Source organism: Mobula birostris, chromosome 14 (genome assembly GCF_030028105.1).
Source record: "Mobula birostris isolate sMobBir1 chromosome 14, sMobBir1.hap1, whole genome shotgun sequence".
NCBI lineage: Eukaryota > Metazoa > Chordata > Chondrichthyes > Myliobatiformes > Myliobatidae > Mobula > Mobula birostris.
In genome coordinates, this window is record NC_092383.1 from 32,267,279 (window position 1) to 32,285,053 (window position 17,775).

At 40.8% G+C, this 17,775-nt stretch overlaps 1 protein-coding gene across 2 annotated transcripts in view; it reads right to left on the bottom strand.

Moving 5' to 3' along the window:
• Nucleotides 1-17,775, bottom strand: part of LOC140209810 (lamin-B3-like) — a 115,124-nt gene that overhangs the window by 32,316 nt on the left and 65,033 nt on the right. For both annotated transcript variants that reach the window (XM_072278320.1, XM_072278319.1), the window contains exons 9-10: nucleotides 13,062-13,178; nucleotides 4,598-4,711 (exon numbers count right to left, since the gene is read on the bottom strand). In XM_072278320.1, the coding sequence (XP_072134421.1) occupies nucleotides 4,598-4,711; nucleotides 13,062-13,178 (231 nt within the window). The remainder of the gene's footprint in view (nucleotides 1-4,597; nucleotides 4,712-13,061; nucleotides 13,179-17,775) is intronic.

A 17,775-nucleotide genomic window follows, 5' to 3' on the forward strand; every position in this document is an offset into this window, starting at 1 on the left:
GTTCTCATAGTCTTTTAATGATAGCCCCTTTTTCCTTTGCGACAACAATTAATCCTTTCTTATTGCACAAAAGAAGTTCTAATATAACCTTTCGTCTGGTTGGTTACTCTCTCTCTCTCTCCATATATATTTATGAATTTTTAAAGATCTACATACCATGAGTTTATCCACTACCTCTTAGTCTGACTTGTTCAGTCCATAAGTGCTCCATGATATCATATTGTCCATTTCACATATAATTGCACTTCTAATTTCTTTACTAATGCCATACCTAACAGTAGAACTCCTATTTGACGATCTTTAAGCCCCTTTTAAAATGTCCCTTTGCCATTTCTAAGTTTGCTCCAAATCGATTTATTTCTATGATTTTCCTAGAGTAGATCACTTCTTACCACTGCATTGACCTCCTCTCTTATTAATAATCCTAAGCATTCTCTTTTATTTTAGCCTTTTCTTTCTAAACATTAACTGCTTTTAAACATTCAGATCCCAGCCTTGGTTATTCTGAAACACATTACTGTAATGGCAATTAGATTACACCATTCACTTTTAATTGGTGCCAGTAATTTAGCTAGCTTGTTATGTATTTTGCAAGCATTTAGAGGTAGCATTGCGAGTTTAGCATTTCTTTCGTACTTTTATCTCATTTGCTGCCTGCCTTTGTTTTTGTTGTTTATTTATTTTGCTGACAATTCATTTTCTTGATTCCACTTCCTGTTTTGTTTTATTCTTCCTGGATTTCTTTTGAGATTTCCATGCCCCTGCCATATATTACAGTTTAAACCATCCTCACTAGATTTTGTAATCCCCCACTAAAGGATATTGGTCCTGTCCATAGTGAGATGCAACACATTCAATATATACAGGTTCCACTGGCGACCTAAACAGCTCTAAAGCCCTGTCTCCTGCACCATTTCTCTAGCAAAGTCTCTACTTGCTCTTTCCTCCCATTTCTATATCTATCAGTCCTTGGCAGCAGGCAGTAAAATTCACTGACTTTGAGGTCCTGAAAGTTAACACCTTTCAAAGCTCCAGTACAACAGGACCACATCCCTTTCTCTTACCTACACCAATAGTGCAACATGGACCATGATGTTTAACTCTTTGCCTTTAGTTCTCTATATAATCAGCATCTTTTCCATAGATGCTGCCTGGCCTGCTGAGTTCCTCCAGCATTTTGCGTGTTGCTTGGATTTCCAGCATCTGTATATTTTTCTCTTGATTGTGATTGGCTATCCCATGACTGGGTATTCCATTCTAGTCTGTTCACAACTTAAGGACAGAAAAAAAGTTTTGAAGAATACAAGAAAAGAGTTACCCAAATTATGTCAGGGATGAGGGACTTTAGCTAAAAAGTTAGACTGGAGAAGAAGTTGAGGTTGCTTGCTTTGGAGAAATGTTAGGAAGGAGATATTACAGAGGTCAGCAATATCATAACTTATTTTGGTAGGAAAATGCAGGAAACAAGTTTGCATTGGCAGGTGATTCAAAGAGCATGCAATGCAGATTAAAAATTTGGGCAGAGAAGTCAAGAAGGGATGAAGAAAATCTTACGCCACACACCCAAAATGCTGGAGGAACTCAGCAGATCAAGCAGCATCCATGGAAATGAATAGATAGCCAAAGTTATGGACTGAGACTCTTTTTTTAAAACAGAAAAGGAAGGGGGAAGACACCAAAATAAAAAAAAGGTGGGAGAAGGGGAAGAAGGATAGTTCGAAGGTGACAGATGAAGCCAGGTGGGTTGGAAAGATAAGGAGCTGGAGAAGAAGAAATCTGATAGGTGAGCGAGAGTGGACCAGAGGAGAATGGGAAGGAGGAAGGGACCCAGGAGGAGGTGAGGAAAAGTTTTATTTTAAAATCAGATTGCAGTCAGAATTGGAATTTGCTTAACAGGGAATGAACTATTTAAATTAGTGATTTCAATTAGAGTAACTTGCAAGGCTATGGGGAACAATGGGATTGCACTAGCAGAAAATGCCATGGACTCAAGGGGCTGAATGGTCTCCCCCTCTGCCAGAGAGAGTTTCCTAATGGAAGATCTGTTTTTTTAAAAAATGTAGATATTTTGTTGAATAAAAATCTCAAAATGAGGACCAGTACAAAGAATATAAGGGTAACACAAGTTTTAATTTGAATTAAGTTATGCTTTTCACACATTCAAGATTTCACAAGTGCTTCAAACCCAAGGAAATACTTTTGAAATGTTGTAATACAGGCCATGACTGAAGCCAATATGCGCAAAGTAAGACTTCAGAAACAACAATGAGAAATGTGCAGGTATAATTTCAATAATGTTCACTCTGGGGGAATATTGGCAAAGAGACCAGGTAAACATCCCACAACATTTTTAAATGATGACAAAATATCTTTACAAGTCTGTACTAAATCTCTAACATGTTCACTGAAAACATAGGACCTCTGAGAAACCTGAACCAACATAGTCCCACTATGAGGGAAGAGGATCAATACTCAGCAAAGAAGGACAACCAGGATGGAGTAGAAGAATCAATGGAAGGAAGAGAAGTGAGGAAGAGTTCTGAGATCCTGGAAAGAATGTTTTAAGAGCAATGGTAATAAAACTTCTCATTCTCAACATATTACTAACACAAGTCAACTTATCATCATTCATGTTAATAAAAAGCTAATTTTTCCTTCAGGATCTGGAATTCCATGATAAAATACACTTTCATCAGTTGGAAGACATAATAGGGACTTGCTGGAGCCCAGATCCCCAAACAGCCGGCAAACATGCGGGGATTGAATAAAACAATGCCAGAATAACAGACTGTTAGTTTCCAAAATCATCAGAACTAGAATTGAAAGAGAAAAGACTCAAAAAAACGTTGCTCTTGTCCTCAGAAGGGAGAAGAAATGGGCCATATTATATAAACTATTACAAAATGAAATCAGATTTCTGAGTAAACTCATTCACCTAAATCGTAGTCTAAACATAAAATTGTGGCAGAATCTGTTGAATGGGATGTTTATACAACTGGTGAACAGGACATCATGCAACACGAATCCATCATTTGTTATTAGTTAGCTTTACTCATTATGTTACCATGTCTTCCATTTGTATTATTTCCACCAGTAATTGCAGCCACAGCAGCAATGCCAGAAATAAATTAGAATATGTGCATACACTAGACCAGTTTCCTTGCTTAATCACTGCTGGCATGATTCACTGTCACTTACCTTCTGATCCAAAGGTGAGAATGTTACTTTCAAGCCAAAAAGCATAGGTTGAGGAGCAAAGATCCAGAGTGTGAAATTGACTTTCACTACCCGCCCTCCTCCACACTTCCCTTTCACAGATTGACTGTTGTTTCACAAAAAAATTCTTAACGTTTTATGAACTTTAGATTAAATTTGGCACAGCTTTCACCATGCACAAAGCTCAACTATTGAGCTCTCTTGCTGAGTCTGCTGATTTGAATAGGATTGACAGAAGGGCCTTGCGAGATTGGTTCCAGCATACTCTGTGAAGTTCTGCAGGATCTCTATTGATATCCAAGACCCCTGCTTCTTGGTATGCATGGATCCAATCGTCCTACAAAACACAACAATGAGAATACTTGTTTATGCTGAGACGTCATGAAAGATATCTGTGGCATTTGGAATCAAACAAAATCATGAATTCAAAATTGTGAACATAATTAGATTGCCATTTCTGTAGGAGTGTCACTGCATGAATAGATAATAAGGTGGAAAATTGTACTGTGACTTTTAAATCTTTGGCTTAGATTTTAATTTACCATTGTGCCTGGAGAAAAGATTGGGATAGAGAGGGATGGACACTAAATAGAGAGCAGATTCAAAATTATCCGGCATGCGCTTCTGAGAGTTGCTTTGTCAAAATCATTTGGTCACTATTTATAGCTTCCCTAATTAATATCTGGACTCATCAAACACAATGATGTTCAAATCAGAATAAACTCACTCCAGTAGTTAGAGAGGCTTTCCAAACAGGGTATTTGATGGTTTATCAAAGATTACAGAGCCTACATTGGAAAGGTTGCCAGAAGTTCCAGAGATCTTCAAGGCCCTCAGGTTCCCTGCTGATGGAAGAAATGAGGGGTCACCTCAAAGGTGGTGAGTACCAGCAGACACATAGGTGAGTTGAGTGGTTCTTGGTACAGAATTACATTGTGATTCTGACAAGTTACATGTAACCCATCGGATAACAACGTATGTACCTCCTTTCCTCTCTGCCATTCGATCTCCACACACCCTCAGCTATCCTGGTACCAATTCAGCTTCACCTTTTTGCATGGCTCTGCCTCAGTCACAACTGCACTGGTTTTCATTCCATCCCATGCCTGTATTCACTTGTTTGTTCTCTTTGCAGAAGATAGCAGAGAACTTGAGAAAGAAGAGGTAACCTTGAAGAGTCTTAGATACAACAAAAAGGAAACAGGACTCTTAGCCCATTAAGTCCTCACCTACCATTAACCAGCTGCTTACAGCACTAATCCTTTATTAAATAGACCCAATTTTTGTTCTCCCTACATTGCTTTGAATATAAATAGATCATTAGCAACATTTAGATTTGCAATTTGTCTAACAGATAAGTAGGAGGACTGTGCATTCATACCATTGGACTGTATTCAAGATGACTTCTGCCCTCAGCAGGACCTTCATACTCTTCGTCCCTAGATCTACCTTCCAGTGGTCCTGGTATTTGCACAACAGTCCGTGTAGACATCTCCTGTGAAATCAACATTAGTGTCAGTAGAAGAAAGGGTACCTCAGCCAAAACTCATGCAGCCTTCAGAAAATGAAAACGACTGATGGGGGTCCCTCAAGATGCTATTGTGAAGATTTCAACATTTTATAAAATTTATCCTAAAGGAATTTTTCTGCTTCATATTTTAAAATGGACTGGAGGCTTACCTCATTTGGTAACTGCCCATCACTGCAAATATCTAATATAATAGTTGTTCTTAAATTTAACTTTGGCCTTGAGCATTTCATTCATATGCCATAATAGCTTTCTTTCAGACATCAAATTAAGCAAAACTTTTACATAGCTGGGACTTAACTTTACAAACATTGTTTTTCTTGGAAGAAATCTGCAACCTTTCCAAATATTTTTTCCAATGACATAACAACCTTGGTAAATATAACAGGTTTCTTGTACAAGTTATTTGATGGATATTAAACTTTTCTCCAATAAGTAAGTTTTGCATCAAAGCCTTTGGGTCATTTTCCTTAATATTTACTTGACACATAACACTTTTCATTTGACAATGCTGCTGTCAAGTGCTTTAGGGTGGTTAACAAGACAAAAAATATATTAAAAATCACTGTGTATATTACGTTATAAGATGGAACAGGAAAGTGGTACACAGAGAATATTGCGTAAATCAAGATACAAATAGCTATCCTGTATAGATCAGTATAGTACCTACCAGGCCATTCAGCCCACAATGTTCTGCTGATCTTGATACCAAACTATACTAAATGTCATCCTCTTGTGTTTCATCCATATACCTCCATTCCCTTCATGTTCAGGCTTAGGCGGTAAACAGGAAGAGGCTAGAGCGAAGCGCCAACTCTTTTTTCTCTTCCCCCACCCCCCCGACCCCTTTCGCGTATCGGCCCAGACAGACAGGAACAGCAGGGTTCTCACAGCTAACGGTTTAAAAAGTTTGTCTGTTTGGGGAGGTAAGTGGGTGAGTAGACTTATTTTTCCTGTTTCATTCCTGTAGAATTAGATAGCATGCCTGCAGGGTTAGTGCTTTGTTCAGGGTGTCAGATGTGGGAATCCTGGGAGACTTCCAGCCTCCCTGATGGCCACATCTGTGCCAGGTGCACCGAGTTGCAGCTCCTCAGAGACCGTGTTAGGGATCTGCAGCTGCAGCTTGATGACCTAGTGCTTATCAGGGAAAGTGAAGAGGTGATAGACAGGAGCTACAGGGAGGTAGTCATACCTAGGCTACAGGAGTCAGAACACGGGGTCACTGTCAAGAGAGGGAAGGGAAATGCCCGGATAGTGGAGAGCACCCCTGTGGCTGTCCCCCTCAGCAACAAATATCTTGTTCTGGATGCTGTTGAGAGGGATGACCTGACGGGGGACGCCCACGGTGACCGGGTCTCTGGCACTGAGCCTGGCGCTGTTGTGCAGGAGAGAAGGAGGGAGAAGAGAAATGCGGTAGTCGTGGGGGATTCCATAGTCAGGGGAACAGACAGGAGATTCTGTGAGCCTGACAGAGATACCCGCATGGTGTGTTGCCTCCCAGGTGCCAGGGTACGGGATGTCTCGGATCGGGTCCTGAATATTCTAAAGGGGGAGGGTGAGCAGCCAGTTGTCTTGGTACATGTTGGTACCAATGTCATAGATAGGACAAAGGAGGAGGTCCTGAAGAGAGATTTCCAGGAGTTAGGAAGCAAGCTGAGAAGCAGGACCTCCAGGGTAGTAATCTCGGGATTGCTACCTATGCCACATGCTAGCGAGGGCAAGAGTCGTTGGATCAGGCAGATGAATGCCTGGCTGAGAGACTGGTGTAGGGGGCAGGGCTTCAGATTCTTGGATAATTGGGATCTCTTCTGGGGAATGTATGACCTGTTCAAAAAGGACAGGTTACACCTGAACCCGAAGGGGACCAATATCCTGGCGGGAAAGTTTAATAGAGCTGTTAGGGAGGGTTTAAGCTAATTTGGCAGGGGGATGGGAACCGGAATGATAGAGCAGAGGAAGGGGATAACAGAAATAAATCTAAGATAGTGAGCAGTAAAGATGTCAGGAAAGACAGGCAGGTGATGGGGCAAATGTGTAGCCATTGGGATGAGTTGAAGTGCAATAAAGTTACAGTGAAATCAAAGCAAAAAGTATCAAATACTGGTCTTAAGGTGTGGTACTTAAATGCACGCAGCATAAGGAATAAGGTGGATGATCTTGTTGTACAGCTACAGATTGGCAGGTATGATATTGTGGCCATCACTGAGACCTGGCTAAAGGATGCATGTCTCTGGGAGCTGAACGTCCAAGGATACACAGTGTATCGGAAGGATAGGAAGGTAGGCAGAGGGGGAGGCGTGGCTTTATTGGTAAGAAATGATATTAAATTGTTAGAAAGAGGTGATATAGGATCGGAAGGTGCAGAATCTTTATGGGTTGAGCTAAGGAATAGCAGGGGTAAAAAGAGCCTGATGGCAGTTATTTATAGGCCTCCAAACAGCTGCAGGGATGTGGACTACAAATTATAACTGGAAATAGAAAAGGCTTGTCAGAAGGGCAGTGTTATGATAATTGTGGGGGACTTTAACATGCGAGTAGATTGGAAAAATCAGGTCGGCACTGGATCTCAAGAGAGAGAATTTGTAGAATGTCTGCGAGATGGCTTTTTAGAACAGCTTGTTGTTGAGCCCACTAGGGGATCAGCTGTACTGGATTGGGTATTGTGTAATGAACCGGAGGTGATTGGAGAGATTGAGGTGAAGGAACCCTTAGGAGACAGTGATCATAACATGATTGAGTTCACTGTGAAATTAGAAAAAGAGAAGCCGAAATCTGATGTGTCGGTGTTTCAGTGGAGTAAAGGAAACTACAGTGGCATGAGAGAGGAACTGGCCAAAGTTGACTGGAAAGAGACACTGGTGGGAAAGATGGCAGAGCAGCAGTGGCTGGAGTTTATGTGAAAAATGAGGAATGTGCAAGACAGGTATATTCCAAAAAAGAAGAAATTTTCGAGTGGAAAAAGGATGCAACCGTGGTTGATAAGAGAAGTTAAAGCCAAAGTTAAAGCAAAGGAGAGGGCATACAAGGAAGCAAAAATTAGTGGGAAGACAGAGGATTGGGAAGTTTTTAAAACCTTACAAAAGGAAACCAAGAAGGTCATTAAGAGAGAAAAGATTAACTATGAAAGGAAACTAGCAAATAATATCAAAGAGGATACTAAAAGCATTTTCAAGTATATAACGAGTAAAAGACAGGTGAGAGTAGATATAGGACTGATAGAAAATGATACTGGAGAAATTGTAATGGGAGATGAGGAGATGGCAGAGGAACTGAACAAGTATTTTGCATCAGTCTTCACTGAGGAAGACAGCAGGATACCGGACACTCAAGGGTGGCAGGGAAGAGAAGTGAGCGCAGTCACAATTACGACAGAGAAAGTACTCAGGAAGCTGAATAGGCTAAAGGTTGATAAATCTTCTGGACCAGATGGAATGCACCCTTGTGTTCTGAAGGAAGTAACTGTGGAGATTGCGGAGGCATTAGCGATGATCTTTCAAAAGTCGATAGATTCTGGCATGGTTCCGGAAGACTGGAAGATTGCAAATGTCACTCCGCTATTTAAGAAGGGGGCAAGGAAGCAAAAAGGAAATTATAGACCTGTTAGCTTGACGTCGGTGGTTGGGAAGTTGTTGGAGTCGATTGTCAAGGATGAGGTTACAGAGTACCTGGAGGCATATGACAAGATAGGCAGAACTCAGCATGGATTCCTTAAAGGAAAATCCTGCCTGACAAACCTATTACAATTTTTTGAGGAAATTACAAGTAGGCTATACAAGGGAGATGCAGTGGATGTTGTATATTTGGAATTTCAGAAGGCGTTTGACAAAGTGCCACACATGAAGCTACTTAACAAGATAAGAGCCCATGGAATTACGGGAAAGTTACATACGTGGATAGAGCGTTGGCTGATTGGCAGGAAACAGAGAGTGGGAATAAAGGGATCCTATTCTGGTTGGCTGCCGGTTACCAGTGGTGTTCCACAGGGATCAGTGTTGGGGCCGCTTCTTTTTACATTGTACATCAACGATCTGGATTATGGAATAGATGGCTTTGTGGCTAAGTTTGCTGACGATACGAAGATAGGTGGAGGGGCCGGTAGTGCTGAGGAAACGGAGAGTCTGCAGAGAGACTTGGATAGATTGGAAGAATGGGCAGAGAAGTGGCAAATGAAGTACAATGTTGGAAAGTGTATGGTTATGCACTTTGGCAGAAAAAATAAATGGGCAGACTATTATTTAAATGGGGAAAGAGTTCAAGGTTCTGAGATGCAACGGGACTTGGGAGTCCTCGTACTGGATTCCCTTAAAGTTAACCTCCAGGTTGAGTCAGTAGTGAAGAAGGCAAATGCAATGTTGGCTTTCATTTCTAGAGGAATAGAGTATAGGAGCAGGGATGTGATGTTGAGGCTCTATAAGGCGCTGGTGAGACCTCACTTGGAGTACTGTGGGCAGTTTTGGTCTCCTTATTTAAGAAAGGATGTGCTGATGTTGGAGAGGGTACAGAGAAGATTCATGAGAATGATTCTGGGAATGAGAGGGTTAACATATGAGGAACGTTTGTCCGCTCTTGGACTGTATTCCTTGGAGTTTAGAAGAATGAGGGGAGACCTCATAGAAACATTTCAAATGTTAAAAGGCATGAACGGAGTGGATGTGGCAAAGTTGTTTCCCATGATGGGGGAGTCTAGTACGAGAGGGCATGACTTCAGGATTGAAGGGCGCCCTTTCAGAACAGAAATGCGAAGAAATTTTTTTAGTCAGAGGCTAGTGAATCTATGGAATTTGTTGCCACAGGCAGTGGTGGAGGCCAAGTCATTGGGCGTATTTAAGGCAGAGATTGATAGGTATCTGAGTACCCAGGGCATCAAAGGTTATGGTGAGAAAGCGGGACAGTGGGACTAAATAGGATAAAATGGATCAGCTCATGATAAAATGGCGGAGCAGACTCGATGGGCCGAATGGCCTACTTCTGCTCCTTTGTCTTATGGTCTTATGTTCATGTGTCTATCTAAAAGTCTCTTAAACTATACCAAATTGTCTGCTTCCACTACTATCCTTGGCAATCTATTCTAGACATTTACCACACTCTTTGTTTTAAAAAAAAACCCTCACGTTCCTTTTAAACTAACTTAGAAGTATGCCTACTGGTGTTTGAAAATTCTAATCTGGGGAAAAGATTTTAACTCTACTCTATGAATGCCTCATAACTTTAAAAACTGATATTAGTTCTCCCTTCAGCCGCAGACACTTTAGGAAGAACAACCCAATTAGTCGAGCATTTCCTCATACCCTCTAATCCAGGCAACATCCTGGTAAACCTCATCCTTCCTATAACAAACAACCAGAGAACTGCACACAATATTCCTAGTGCCGCCTGACTAAAGCTCTATATAGCTGCAGCATGACTTCTTTACTCTTATGCTCACTGAAGACGAGAATGCCACATGTCTTCTTTACCATCTTATCCACTGGCGTAGACACTTTCATTGATCTATGGACCTGGACCCCAAGATCCCCCTGTACCTCAATGCTATTAAGGGGTCTACAATTACTACTACTACGTCGACTCAGGCCTAGGGGGCCGGCGTCGGGCACGATGACGGACTCTCCACTTCTCCCTCTCCCTCAGTGTGTTCAGTTCATCTCCAATTGACTGTATAATTTCACCTTTCACTTGATCTTCCTATGTGCAAAACCATATTAAACTCCATCTGCCTCTTCTCTGCCCATATCTGTAACTGATCTGTATCTTCCTGTATCACTTGATGCTCCTTTATACTACCCACAACTTCACCAGTCATGATGTCATCCACAAATTTACTAATCCATCCAGCTGTATCTTGTATTTCCATCCAAATCATTGATAAATCTCAGAGGTCTCAGCACCAGTCCTTGCGGAGCACTACTGGCCACTAACCTCCAGGCAGAATAGCAACCGACCACCCCTGCTCTGTCTTCCATGAACGAGCCAGTTCTGAACCCAAACTTGCAATTCACCCTAGATCCCATGCATCCTTATCTTTTGAATCAACCTACCTGGAAGGACCTATTCAAACGTTGTACTGAAGTCAATGTAGGCAATATTTGTCGCCTTTGTCGCCTCCTCAAAAGACTCAATCAAGTTCACAAGACATGATCTGCACTGCACAAGGCCATTCTAACTATCCCTGAGGTGGCCATGCCTTTCCAAATGTGCATAAATTCTAACCCTCAATATCACCTCCAATAGCTTGCCTACCTCTGACGTGAGGCTCAGTGGCCTATTTCTCTTCTTGAACAAGGCCAGAGCATCTGTTATTCTCTTTTCCTCCTGGACCTTGCCTTTTGCTAGTGAGAACACAAAGATTTTTGTCAAAGGCCCAGCAATCTCCTCGCTTCTTTCAATATTCTGGGATACATGCTCTCAGGCCACCTTAATACTTTTTAAGAAGACCTAGCACTACATCCTCCTTAACCTCAAAATGTCCCAGCACATTAGTACATCCCATTCCGCTTTCTCTATCCTCCAAATCCTTTTCCTTAGTAAATACTGACACAAAATACTTATTTAATACCTTAGCCACTTGCTCTGACTCTAAGCACAAGTTCTTTCCTTTGTCCTTGAATGGACCAACATCTCCTTAGTTATCCTCAGTTTTTTAATGTAAACAGAAAATGTTTTGGGATTCTCCATGACCCTGCTCGCTAAAGGCACTTCATTACCTGTTTTGGCCCTCCTTATTGCCTGTTACAGTTCTTTCCCGCTATCTTCATATTCTACAGGAGGCCAATCTAATTTTAGCTTTCTAAACCTCACATATGCTTCCTTTTCCTTCCTGACTAAATTTAGGATCTCTCAGGTCATCCAAGGTTCACCTACCTTGCCATCCTTGTCCTAACCGGAACATGGCAATCCTGAACTCTGATCAGCTGGTCTTTAAACAACTCCAACATGTCAGACGCAGACTTGTCCAACAAGTACTCCTAATCAATTCCGCTTAGTCCCTCTCTTATCCTATCACAATTTCCCCTTCCCCAGCTTAGTATCTTCCTGTAAGATCCAATTTTATCCTATTCATAACCATCTTAAAATGTAATGAGATGTGGTCACTATTCCACAAAGATTCATCCACCATCAGGTCTGTCACCTATCAGGCTCATTTCCCAGAACCAGAAAGTTTATACTTTGTCAGACTCTCCACATATTGGAGAGTCTCCATTCTCTGCCCTAAAAAAAAGTGAAACAGAGATACTTCCATTCCGCTCCCCCAAGAAATACATTGCTGTTTGCATAACCTAATAAATTAATTTTAATTTCCAGGGTTTATATTAAATTAAAAACAATCTTTGAAAGGAACATTCTGAAAATAGTAGCATAGTTTAAATTGTACCCTCAGTACAAATTCAGTTGTTTATTTTCCCAGAAAATGCTGGAGCAAGCCAGCAGGCCAGACAGCATTTATGGAAAAGAGTACAGTCGAAGTTTCGGGCCAAGACTTTTCATCAGGTCCCAGTGAAGGGTCTTGGCCCGAAATATCAACTGTACTCTTTTTCCATAGATGCTGCCTGGCCTGCTGAGTTCCTCCAGCATTGTGTGTGTGTGTGTTGCTTGGATTTCCAGCATCTGCAGATTTTCTCTTGTTTATTTTCCTAGTTGCATTAGACATGAGTGCCATCCTTTTTTGACTAAGCATATAATACCTCTTGTTCACACTTGGTGAAATATACAACCTTTACCTCCTTCCATCAGCCCTCTAATAAATACCTTTACCTCCTTCCATCAGCCCTCTAATAAATATCCAGTTTCTACTTATAAAGAATTGCCAATTATATTTCGTTATTTATTTTGAGAAACTTTTAACTAATTATCGCTAATACTACAAAAGCGCAGGGAAATGCTGCAATCTTTGGCCCGCCCCCACTCACCCCGAGGAAGTCACCCACTTCTTAAAATTGCATTGAAAATTTCACACCATCTTACTACAATACAAAAAGCACAAACCCAGCATATATTTGTTAAATGATTGACTTAAGGCAGCAAGAACCTACATTGATGTTTTTCCAACAAAGCATTCATGCACCACTTCAGCAATTAGCTTTCAGTTTTCCTTTGCTGCTAAGCATTTTATTACCCCATTTGAAGGTCAATAAAAATGAAAAATCTGAAGGGAACAAACTGAGCATTATACCATCTTAAATTTAAGGGAAGTGGAGAATAAAAGGAAATCACATGAATTTCAGTGCTTTAGACGAAGTTATTATTTAGTTGAGTGCACAAATTCATACTTGGCACTTGTGTCTAATTTCAATGGCAGGATCTCCAAGTTTTTGCAACTTACCACTCCATTCGCACTGAGAAGAACTATTCTCATATCTCCTTTCCCCCAGGATCTCTGGTCATTCCACACCAAATCTACTGGTGAGCATGAGGCAGCATCATGACTTGCAGCCCAAATCTGAACAAGGTAACAGTTACATGAAATTATGTTTCTTTGAGGCTTGGCACATTACATCATTGCTCAAATGTATAATTGTTTAAAAAAATAACATGAATCAAATATCATACACCCAAAAAAAGAGGACTTCACAATTTCTCTTCGGGTGGTTAGTGGTTAGCATCCACACTGTACATAATTACTTCCTTGCTCATTCAAATGTATTTATTTAAATGAAAATGATTAATAATTTGTCAACTCAGATATATGCAAACAACATCTTGAACTCTCTGGGTCAAACTTACCACAAAACTCTAATGGCAATTAAAATAAACATACTATTTGTCACAGTAATAATTTGTGTGGTCTATTTACCTCTTTATCAAATGCCTCTTCTGGTATTCGTCACCACTTGTTCTCTTTCTCCTGTCCTAACACCCATCTATTCCTTCACACCCTAGTAAATTTCCCTCTTCCTCAGACTTCAACTAGAAAATCATAAATTTGACATTAAAGAGAGAAGGGGAAAGCCCACCAAACAGCAGACCAGAGGGTTTTCTGGCTGAACTACGGAAGTTTTGTCCATTAGTCCGATCAGGTAAGCGAATGGATGCAACTGGACAAGCGGAGGATGTGCTGAGGGCTTTGTAAATCGAACCCAAGGAGGTTTAACAAAACTCACAAAGGAGGATTAGTCATTGGAGTGTCCAAAGATTTTCAAAGATCCTGACACAAGAGATTTGAAGTTCACACGTGGAACTGAAATCAACCGACCGGCACAGAAAACTGAACGAAAGGAACAAGGATCCAAGCAAAAGAGATACTGTTTTAAATTAGCTAATACTAAAATACATCACATCAACTACCTGAATATGGAAATCGTGATAAAATGCATATTTGGAGAAAACATTCAGCAGGAGGTTGAATAAGCCTTACTTTCTTAACCAAATGAGTTGGGTGCTAGTGGCAATTTGTTGTCTGTACCCGGTAGCTCTTGAGAAGATAGTGCCATTGCTTTGCAACAATTAGGTGGGGAATAGGATTCCAGGATACAGAACCAACATAGCGACAATGAAAGAATGGCAATGTCATTGCAAATCTAATAGTGTGGCAAGGAGGGAAAACTGAAGCTGTTGTATTTCCTATGTGCCCGTCGACCTCTTGATGGCAGAGGCCATGACAGGGCTTGGTGGTAGATCTTTTAGGCTTGAAGCTGGCTATCAGAGTAACCAAGGTGATGAACTGCAGTGCATTTCATAGTTGGCACACCATGCAGGCACAGAGCACTGCTGACATAGTAGTTGTTTAGTATGGAGCATACACTGCAGAGTGTGGTGTATCCTGCATACATACTTTGATAATAAATATGCTTTAAATCTTTGGTGGATGAATTCCCAAGCAAGTAAGGCTGCTTGTCCTTGGTAAAGTATCAATTGTGAGTTGCACTCATCACTTTTAGCAAATAATATTCCTTCCCACTCCTGGCTCATACTTTGTAAATGTTAGAAAAGCCTTGGAGGAGTGCAAAGGCAGATTTTATGCTGTTGGGAGTTTACTTTTTATTTGCATATATTTTCATTGTTAATATTTAATTAACAATGTATAATAACACTGCAATATTATGTCCCCTCTTTCCAGATTCCTCTAATTAAGAAATTTAATAAAAAACTTCAGCTGCTAGAAATCTGAGCTAAGCATAAAAAAGTGCTGAATACGTTCAGCAAGCAAGGTAGCTCTAACGAAGAATTTTAAACTAAAATACTGTTCCTCTTTCTGCGGATGTTACCGAGCCACTGAGTAGGTCCTGATGAAGGGTCTCAGCCTGAAATGTCGACTGTTTATTCCTTTCCACAGATGCTGCCTGACCTGCTGAGTTCTTCCAGTGTGTGTTACTAAATATTTCCAGCAGTTTAGTTTTCATTTCTCCAATTAAACTATATTCCCCACCCAATTTAAGAATTCTCTTCATAATTTTAAGCAATTTAACCAGATTACCAGTGAATTTGATCACCCTGTGCAATCAGAGTCAGACAATTGGAATGTTCATTAGATACCCTCTCTGATATTGGGCAAGTGCACTAAAAGTGACAGGCACAATTTTGTATTGAGATCTCTATTTGTTTAATCTGTTTTCATGTTTTTCTTTCCCTTTCATTTTGATTGTAATTCCGTATTTTTTTTCTGAAATATTTTACCTTTCACTATTCATCAGATCATAACCTCACGGCACACAAGATTATTCTGGCTACCGATTCATCAACAATCCCGTAACCCCTCCTTCTCAGTAGTCCTGAAAAATTAGTTCACTCCGGTGTCTATTGGATTTCCTTTTTAAAGTCCTGATCAACTGTTTCTATCACACTTTAAAGATAGCAAGTTAATCTCCATTTTCCATACGATAACACTCTGCCTCATATCCTCATCATTTTAAAGTTCAAAGTTCAAAGTAAACTGTATTATCAGAGTACATACATGTCACCACAAGCAACCCTAATATTCTTTTTCTGAGGGCATACTTAGCAAATCTATAGAATAGTAACAGTAGACAGGAACTGTAAACTGTAAAAATCAGGAACTATAAACTGTAAGCAAACAGTGCAAATGCAGATAATAAATAAATAGAAATAAAAAAGAGCATTAAATAACAAGATAAGAGTCCTTAAATGAGTGAAGTTATCCCCTTTTGTTCAAGAGCCTGATGATTGAGGCGTAGTAACTGTTCTTGAACCTGGTGGTGCAAATCCTGAGGCTCTTGTACCTTCTACCTGATGGCAGCAGTGAGAAAAGTGCATGGCCTGGGTGGTGAGGGTCCTTGATAATGGATGCTGCTTTTCTATGGCAATGTTCCATGTAGATGTGGTCAATGGTTGGGAGCATTTTATCCATGATGTACTAGGCTGAATCCACTACCTTTTGAATGATTTTCCGCTCCAAGGCTTTGGCCTGAAGGAGCAGTTCAGATGTCACCAGGGCACTTTAAAACAGGCAGTAACTATTTACTTATATTACTATTACTGTATACTGGTTTATTATTGTTGTACATACTAAGATGCAGAAAAAACATTGACATGTACCACTCAGACAGATCATGCACACATCGAGGTGAAGAGCGGAATGCAGAATAGAGTGTTGCAGCTAAAAAGGAAGTACAGTGCAGGGTAGATAAGTAACTTGCAAGGACCATGATGAAGTTGATCAAAGTTCAAGAGCTCAGGTTTTACTGTACATGAAAAATCAAATCTACTTTTAGTATGCTAACCAGGAAATTACTGGATCGTCGTTAAGAACCCACCCAGTTTAATATTTTCAGGGAAGAAAATCTGTTATCCTTACCAGGTCTGACCTACACATCAGTTCAGACCATTGGCTGATTATTATGGTCTCCCACAGTTCAGGAGCAATTAGATTAGATTAGATTATGAGGACACTCAGTCCTCGTTTATTGTCATTTAGAAATGCATGCATTAAAAAATGATACAATGTTCCCCCAGAAAGATATCACAGAAAACACAGGACAAACCAAGACTAAAACTGACAAAACCACATAATTATAACATATACTTACAACAGTGCAAAACAATACCGTAATTCGATAAAGAGCAGACCATGGATACAATAAAATATTGTCTCAAATCCTGATGGCCCCATCATCTCACACAGATGGTAGAAAGGAGAAACTCTCCCTGCCCCTCCAAGCGCCGCAAACTTGCCGATGCATTGGAAGCACCCAACCGCAGCCGACTCTGAGTTCGTCCGAAAATTTCGAGCCTCTGATCAGCCCCTCCGACACCGAGCACCGAGCACCATCTCTGCCGAGTGCTTCGACCCCGCCCCAGCTGCTGAGCAACAAGCAAAGCCGAGGACTCGGGGCCTTCCCCTCCGGAGATTCTGGATCACACAGTAGCAACGGCAGTGATACAGGCATTTCAGAAGTTTCACCAGATGTTCCTCCGAGCTCTCATGTCTGTCTCCATCAGATCAGGATTGCGCACGGCACCCTACTTGACAGATAACAGATATCGTTCACCAGAGTGGCCGCTGTGAGCTGCGTCGCGCCGCCATCTTCTCCTCCCTGTTGATTGATTACTCACCATTACTGATGGTGCTAGTGATGTCTATGTATGGTGGTTGAAAGCATAACATTACCAACCCGCCTGTTTTCAATCATTTGCAAAATGCTGAATGAAAAGGAGCAGGAGGACATTCAAGCAGCACCTGTCTACTTGGGCTCATCTTAGTTTTGCAAGTACCTCCCGGTTTTAGATCTCATCGTAAACAGTCACAATAGCAAATCCCAGAGGTGAGACAAGACTGATTCCCTTGTAATCAAGGTAGTATTTGAGCAAGTGTGACATCAACAGCTTCAGGTTTATCAGGACTCAGTCCTAATTCAGGGGAAAAATTTCCACTGGCTGTAATAAAACCAAGCACCAGGAGATTGGAGGTCAATCATCTCACCCCTAATTCATTACGCTGGAATTTCTCAGATATGTGTCTTGGGTACGAGCATACAGTATTTTCCTTATTTCACAATGACCTTCTTTCCATCACTGATTAGCAGACAGATGTACCTTCATGGCCAAAGACATTATTGCAGCTTTGCACATTTAAAAAACAA